This window comes from Hemibagrus wyckioides, linkage group LG16 (genome assembly GCF_019097595.1).
Source record: "Hemibagrus wyckioides isolate EC202008001 linkage group LG16, SWU_Hwy_1.0, whole genome shotgun sequence".
Classification (NCBI taxonomy): Eukaryota; Metazoa; Chordata; class Actinopteri; order Siluriformes; family Bagridae; genus Hemibagrus; species Hemibagrus wyckioides.
This window is the reverse complement of record NC_080725.1, coordinates 5,256,286-5,264,187: the sequence shown is the minus strand read 5'-3', so window position 1 is coordinate 5,264,187 and position 7,902 is coordinate 5,256,286. Positions and strand designations below refer to the sequence as shown.

Sequence of the window (7,902 nt, the reverse complement as noted above, 5' to 3'; positions counted from 1 at the left end):
ACTGATAGAGTTTCAGATGTAACAATAGCATCAGTAGTAGACCAATGATGATATAGTGTGGTAAAATGCACAAAACTCAACCCATGCAAAACAATAAAAACACACATTGACATTTCAATACTAATTTATCTTAAATGTTTTGTTTATGTCTCCTGCATTAATGAGTATAAAAATAGATTCCACACAATACTTCCATCAAAAAAAGAAAATGTTTGAATGACAGTTAAGTAAGCAACATCACATTGTACACCACTTTTCAGACAAAAAATTATAAAGTAGTCAGTCTGGTTTTATCTGCAAAAAACAGAAACAGATATGACCATCAGATTCTCCAGAACTGTGGCAGATTCTCAAACAAATGTCCCTGTAACCCAGACATATATGTTCACTGATCAGCCATAACATTATGAGCAGTGCCAGATGAAGTGAATAAGACTGGCACCTGTTAGTGGGTGGGATATATTAGGCAGCAAGTGAACATTCTGTCCTCAAAGTTGATGTTAGAAGCAGGAAAAATGGACAAGCGTAAGGATTTGAGCAAGTTTGACAAGGGCCAAATTGTGGCTTATTATGGCTAGACCACTGGATAAGAGCATCTCCAAAACTGCAGCTCTTGTAGGGTGTTCCCGGTCTGCAGTGGTCAGTATCTATCAAAAGTGGTCCAAGGCAGGAACAGTGGTGAACCAGCGAAAGGGTCATGGATGGCCAAGGCCCATTGATGCACATGGGGAGTGAAGGCTGGCCCATGTGATCTGATCCAGCAGACGTGCTACTGTTGCTCAAATTGCTGAAGAAGTTAATGCTGGTTCTGATAGAAAGGTGTACAGATGTACAGAATACACAGTGCATTTCAATTTGTTGTATATGGGGCTGCATAGCCGCAGACCAGTCAGGGTGCCCATGCTGACCCCTGTGCACTGCAAAAGTGGGAACAATGGGCACGTGAGCATCAGAACTGGACAATGGAGCAATGGAAGAAGGTGGCCTGGTCTGATCAATCACATTTTCTTTTACATCACGTGGATGGCCAGGTGCATGTGTGTCGCTTACCTTGGGAACACAGAGCACCAGTATACACCATGGGAAGAAGGTCAGGGCTGTTTTGGCAGCAAAATGGTTACCAACACTATATTAGGCAGGTGGTCATAAAGTTATGGCTGATCAGTGTATACACTATATTGCCAAAAGTTTTGGGATGTCTGCCTTTACATGCACATGAACTTTAATGAGATCCCATTGTTAATCCTTTGGGTTTAATATGGAGTTGACCCAGCCTTTGCAGCTATAACAGCTTCAACTCTTCTGGGAATGCTTTCCACAAACTTTAGGAGTATGTTTATGGGAATTTTTTGAATTTTTGAATTATAATTCATCCCAAAGGTATTCTATCAGGTTGAGGTTAGGCCAGTCAAGTTCCTCCACACCAAACTCGCTCATCCATGTCTTTATGGACCTTGTTTTGTGCACTGGTCAACCTATGACAATATACTATATATATAAAAATATACAGTATATATATATATATATATATATATATATATATATATGTGTGTGTGTGTGTGTGTGCATATGAACTTACTGAGGTATTGAAAGTAAATTTCACATGAACATAGCAGTGGCAATCAACAAGCCAAAGAGGGTCCCAACGACTATAAAACAAACAACTAAACCTGTAAAGATATCAATAGTACGAGGCACACTTTTTATTCTTAATTGGATACCATAGGTGGGGCAGCAATAAAAGTTATTAAACCAATGAACAATTATTATTATACAAATTAAAACTACCTCGAAATATTGAAATAATATCAGATTAAAAATTCATACCTGTAAATTCCACTTCTCTCTCAGTGCACTCAGTAGAGGACATGATAACCGTGATTGGTTTGCTCAGTGTTGTGTGATTCACCCAGCAGTAGTACATCACCTGCTCTTTTATGTCTGCAGACAAGTGAAGGTATGACAAAAGGCTGTAGGACCCATCTGTGTTGTTTCTGTAGGTCCAGTTGATGTGAGAAGTGCTCAGAGTTTCTTCATATGTCGGTCTTTGAAGTGCAGTGTTCATGTAACTGATGTATTCTCCATCTCTGAGCCAGGCCTGCTTCAGACCAGCAGGGTAAAAGCCCTCAGAAGCACAAAGCATTGTGGGTGCTCCATCATGCCCTCTCACACATGCCACAGAAACAGAAGGAGATGCTGCAGAGGGGGCAGGCATATAAAAGTTATATGCAGGGGATTACCTATAATTGTGAATTACATACAATAATTCATCCCAGAAAAAAGTAATAATATCAAAACAATAATTTTAACACAGAAGGTTTCGTCCATTAAAGCTGCTTGTGTTATTTAAGCCCTTACAAGTTTTAGGGCTTATTTTTACTCAAGTTTTTGCACATTCCACCACTGCTACATTTTCTTCAGCAGCTTCCTGAACCTGTTAGCTTCCACCTACACCGCTAAAAATTTTTTGCAAAGCACGATTATCTGACAAAGACAATTTCAGGCTTAATTAGTAACTATGTGATAGCATTCAACTATTGTACATGTGTAATCAGCAGAAAGAATTATCTGAATGTATGCTGAAAGTCAGATGATATTTGCTCTGTTTCGGGATTCCAGACAAATCTGACGTTATTGTTGCAAAGATAATAATGCACAAAGCATAATAATGAACTGGCAGTTATAGGCATGATACCTAAATGCACAAGTTTTCCAACCAAGGGTACATAGCTTTCAGAATCATTCCCTTTTAAAGAGCTGTAAAGGAACCTGGTGTATTTCTTAAAAGTTTGTCTCCTGAGCCTATATGGTAGAATGTGGAATGGTGTTCTTTATTTTTGCTTGTGCGCTCAGAATCTGCTGCCTAATTATTTGTTCTTTCATTATTCAGTAGTGCAGTGGACATACTGATAATATTTTGAAAGTGTGTCCTGGCTGGTGTCTATGAGCAGGATTTCCAGAATGTATTTTCTCTTTTTGTTTTGTTCGTCTCTGCTTATCCAGTCGTGCTGGTCGTCACTTTCTTTTCTTTTCTTTCAAGATTTTTATCAAGCTCCAATAGCTTAGGACCTCAAAGACTACAAAGTGTTTGTAGTTAGAAACCTAAGTCTTAGTCGAAACCAGACCTTTTGCACATCACAGTTTGCAATTTGCACTGTGCATTTTTCACTTTATAACAATATATAATAATAATCATATGAAAATTCTCAGTAATTCATATCAACATATCACTGTATTTCATATGCTTTTTTCTCTGTTAATCTTTTAACCACTTTATTGCAAATGTTACTTAATTTCCATATATTTATATTATATATCCTTAAATATTCTATTTTTTATTTCAATTATTTTTATCTTATCTTACTATTAATTTTATGTAATTTTGATATTATAATATTTGATAATTTTATATAGCAAGGAAAGGTGTACAAAGCATTTAACCTATTGTTGTACTGTATATGATTGGGTATGTGACAAATAAAATTAGAATTTCAATTGACTTGAATTGACTTGAATTGATCAACTCCTTCAGCCAAACAGATCTCTGTCATCCACACATACAGAATACAATATTATTTATAATTTAGATTTTTTGTTTTTATTTGTTTATTTTATTTTATTTTATTTTTTTACAGATTTCCAAGTTTAAAGCTTATTGTCATTTAAGCAAGCACACTTACCTGTTACATGAATGAATATCCTCTCCTGTCCCAAACACCTTGTAGGAGGTGGGAAGTAGTGTTCCACAGTACACGTGTAGACACCTGAATCATTTATCTGAAGATTTAAGAGCTGGAATGATATTTCCTCTGTTTCTGGAATCCACAGAAATCTGATGTCATCATTACAGAATTGTTTAGTCCAGGTTGTATTTAAATTGTTGTAGTCACACAGTCTTTGGTTTGTTCTCAAATATACTGCAAGAGCTTGACTTCTCTTTTTGCTGTAATGGCAGCTGATGGTAGTTGACTGTCCCTGATGGATCTGATGGTGACTGATGGTCTCTGTCTGATTGACTTTAGTGCAAATCTGAGTATTTATGGCTGGAAAAAAAAGAGGTGTTTTAATTTCCTTCCCCAATATATATATATATATATACTTAATGAACAGAACAGAAAATTATATTACCTGGAAAAAAACCCACAGAAGCATCCACACATGACAGATAAAACATCTCCTTACTGATGCCTATAAATGATATAGAAATGACTTGATAGCTTCTTTTTTAGAAATTCAGAATGAGATTCAATTCTATTCAATTTATTTTGTATAGCACCTTTTACAATGAACATCAAAGCAGCTTTACAAAAGAAGAAAACAGCGAAAGGGGAGGGGAAAATGAAAAATAATAATAAAAATAAAAAATAAAAATAACTAATTAACTAGAAATAAGAATAAATTATTAAATTCTATAATTTGACTATTTTATCCCTAATGAGCAAGCCTGTGGCAACGGTGGCAAGGAAAAACTCCCTGGGATGGAAAGGAAGAATCCTTGAGAGGAACCAGGCTCAGAAGGGAACCCATCCTCATTTGGGTGACACTAAACAGAAAATAATGTAACTGTAGCTGATTAATGTCCTTTTTACAACAGCAATCAATGACCCATGAGGAACTATTAGGTCATTGTAGATTCTAAGGTCATTATAAACACTAGTTCTTTGCTGTCACGGGCTGACAGATGAAATGGCATATCTGTGATGGTGTGAAAGTCCCCAAGTGGCTCTGTCCATGGCTGTCTCCTGGTCCACACAGATCCATCCACAGCATCAGTGGACACCATCAAGCGGCCAGACTCCGACCAGGGGTAGGGCAGTGGTCACACTGGAATTGGCAAACACTGGGAGCTCAGGAGTGGGGTGTATAGCTCGACAGAGAAGGTAGAGAGAGAAAGAGAAAGATATTAAGTTTCTGATCATGTGATGCTTAAAGACAATGTAGAATTATGTGTAAAGTGCAGGCAGGGACTCCGGCAAGACTAGCTATGACAGCATAACTAAAAGGGAGAGCCAGAAGATCACAGACATGAAGACTTCCCGGGACATAAAGCATCCAACCACTTCACAGTCAGCAAACCTGAGCGACTTGCGAGGGTGGTAAGATGACAGCATCCAACACATCCCAGTACACCAAACATTCTATGACCATGAACCTTCCAGATCTGCTCCTTTACCTAAGAAAACTATACATTAAAAGCTTGACTAAACAAATGTGTCTTCAGCCTAGACTTAAACATTGAGACTGTGTCTGAATCCCGAACACTAATTGGAAGGCTGTTCCATAACTTTGGGGACGGGTCGAGGTCCGGTTTTTTAATCAAGGGTTTGATAACTGCTAGCTTAAAAGATTTAGGCACGTAGCCAGTGCTAAGGGAAGAATTAATTACTTTTAGAAGGGGTTCAATAGCTACTGGTAATATCTGTTTAAGGAAAGACGTGGATAAAGGATCTAGGATGCAGGTAGAAGATTTTGAAGAAGAAATTAGTGAAATTAGATCAGGCTCTTGAAGTGGAGTGAAGCACTCTAAGCTCTGATCAGAAATAGTTATATTATCTAAAGGATTATCTATCAAATAATATGGTTTTAAATTAATAGTCTGAATTTTTTGCCTGATATTGTCAATTTTTTCATTGAAAGAATTCATGAAGTCATTGCTGCTAAGTGTAGATGGTGTGCGCTTTTCTACAGTGGTTTTACTCCTAGTTAGTTTTGCTACAGTGCTAAATAAAAATTTTGGATTGTTTTTGTTATCTTCGATTAGGGCAGAGAGATACACTGATCTAGCAGCACTAAGAGAATTTTTGTATCTCAGAAGGCTTTCCTTCCACGCAATCTGGAATACTGCTAATTTAGTTTGACGCCATTTACGCTCTAGTTTCCTAGCTGATTGTTTTAAAGCTCGTGTGTGGTCGTTGTACCAGGGTGCTAGTTTCTTGTCTTTAATTTTTTTCCTTTTAAGTGGAGCTACAGTGTCTAGGGTGTTCCCGAAATAATGACTCCAAGTAATCAGTCGTCTGGTCATGTTCTGTAGGGTCAGAAGGTGAACCAATCATGTGTGATAATTCTGGGAGACTATCGGTAAATCTCTCTGCAGTAGCAGACGTAAATATACGCTTCATACGGTAATGCGGCAAGTTGCTCATCTCGTGACTAAGACGCGTTCTAAATGAAACTAGATAATGATCTGAGATAGCTTCCGAGGTGAGGAAGAGTGACTATGTTTTCTATATTTAAATGTAAAAATGAGATCCAGAGTATGACCTCCATTATGAGTGGGTCCTATTACATTTTGATTAACACCTACTGAATCTAAGATGGATACAACTGCAGTTCTCAGAGGGTCTTCTGGCTTATCAAAATGAATGTTGAAATCTCCTACTATTAGTGCTTTGTCTAAAGAAACAACAAGGTTTGAAGTAAAATCTCCAAATTCACTGAGGAATTCAGAATATGGTCCTGGGGGTCTGTAAATAACAATTAGTGGAATTGACTCTGTGAACTTATTATTAGTACTTGCATACGTTAGGTTAGTATAAAGAACTTCGAATGTGTTGAACTGATGTCTGGGTGTTTGTGTGGCGCTTAGCTTATTATCATGAATAACTGCGACACCTCCTCCCCTGCCTGTTAGACGTATATAGCTATAGCCAGGCGGACAAGCTTCATTTAATGCTACGTACTCGTTTTGTTTAATCCATGTTTCTGTTAAACAAAGAACGCTGAACTCCTGATCAGTAATCAGTTCATTAATTATAAGTGTTTTAGTTGACAGAGATCTTATATTTAACAGTCCTAGCTTCAGATCAAAGGTGCTGGCTGTGCATTCACTATCATCTAGTTTTATGTTAATCAGGTTACTAAAACTAATTTTATTGTTTATGTTTGTTAAAACATTTTCGTTTGGTTCGGGATTAATAAGTAAAGTTAAGCATGGTTTAAATAAATGATGATTCAGGTGATATATGAAACTTAATAATATATAAAACGAAATAAATTATACACTAATACAGTAATATCTTTCTCACCATTGTAGAAGGTGCAGCATTTATGGACCCATTCCTCTAGTGATCATTCAGCCTCATGCAGCTTGAAATAAAGCAGGACTATGAGCTCTGAGGCAGGTTTGTGGCTACAGTTTCCTTTTTCTTTACGGCTACATTTTCTTTACGACTAGAGGAACTGCTGAACCTTCAGTGTAACTTTTCTTTTTTAATTTAGCACCCAAGTTATATTCATATCCTGGATCATAATATGACACCAATAAATAATATTTATATATATATAATTAATAATAATAATAATAATAATAATAATAATAATAATAATAATAATAATAATAATAATAATCACAGACCAGAGTTCCTGGCATGCCAAAAAAATCAAATTTAAGTCTCTACAAAATGGCATTAATCTCAAATGTAACATGAATTGGCCTAAAATGGTTACATAAAACATGATATTATTTCTCAGATCATGTTTCTTTTTAATGCCCTTATCAGGATCTACTGTTTTATAGTTTATGATCAGCTTACATCTAGCAGGGGTCTAGTTAAAAAATAAGGTTCGTTTAAGGTTATTTTTTGCATAGTAACATAAACACAGTTCAAGAAATGCACACCTCAGGAAATCTAAGATTAAAATGACAATGAAACAGGCTAAGTTTCCTACTTATTTTAGAGTTATAACAGAAGTTTAATTATTGCATGACATGAGATGAGACATGAGTTCACATTTTCATTCTTTACACGCGGGGGTGGATTCGCAAGGTGAAGAGAACACAGGAAGTTTGTGACAGAAAAACCTACTCTACATTCTGTCCTTATTTAATTCTCTCACCCTCAACCACAAGCCCCAGGCAGAAGAAAACATTTTCAGCACAGATACTGCATGTGAGATGCATGG

At 36.6% G+C, this 7,902-nt stretch overlaps 1 protein-coding gene across 1 annotated transcript; it reads right to left on the bottom strand.

Annotated features, from left to right (window-relative positions):
- Positions 1–1,621: 1,621 nt before the first annotated feature.
- Positions 1,622–4,306, bottom strand: LOC131367116 (uncharacterized). Its single transcript, XM_058412361.1, has 3 exons — positions 4,129–4,306; positions 3,681–4,043; positions 1,622–2,196 (listed from the first exon to the last, which is right to left on the bottom strand). Exons 1-3 carry the CDS (start codon positions 4,172–4,174, stop codon positions 1,814–1,816), a joined length of 792 nt encoding a protein of 263 aa, XP_058268344.1. The 5' UTR covers positions 4,175–4,306; the 3' UTR covers positions 1,622–1,813.
- Between the last annotated feature and the right edge of the window lie 3,596 nt (positions 4,307–7,902).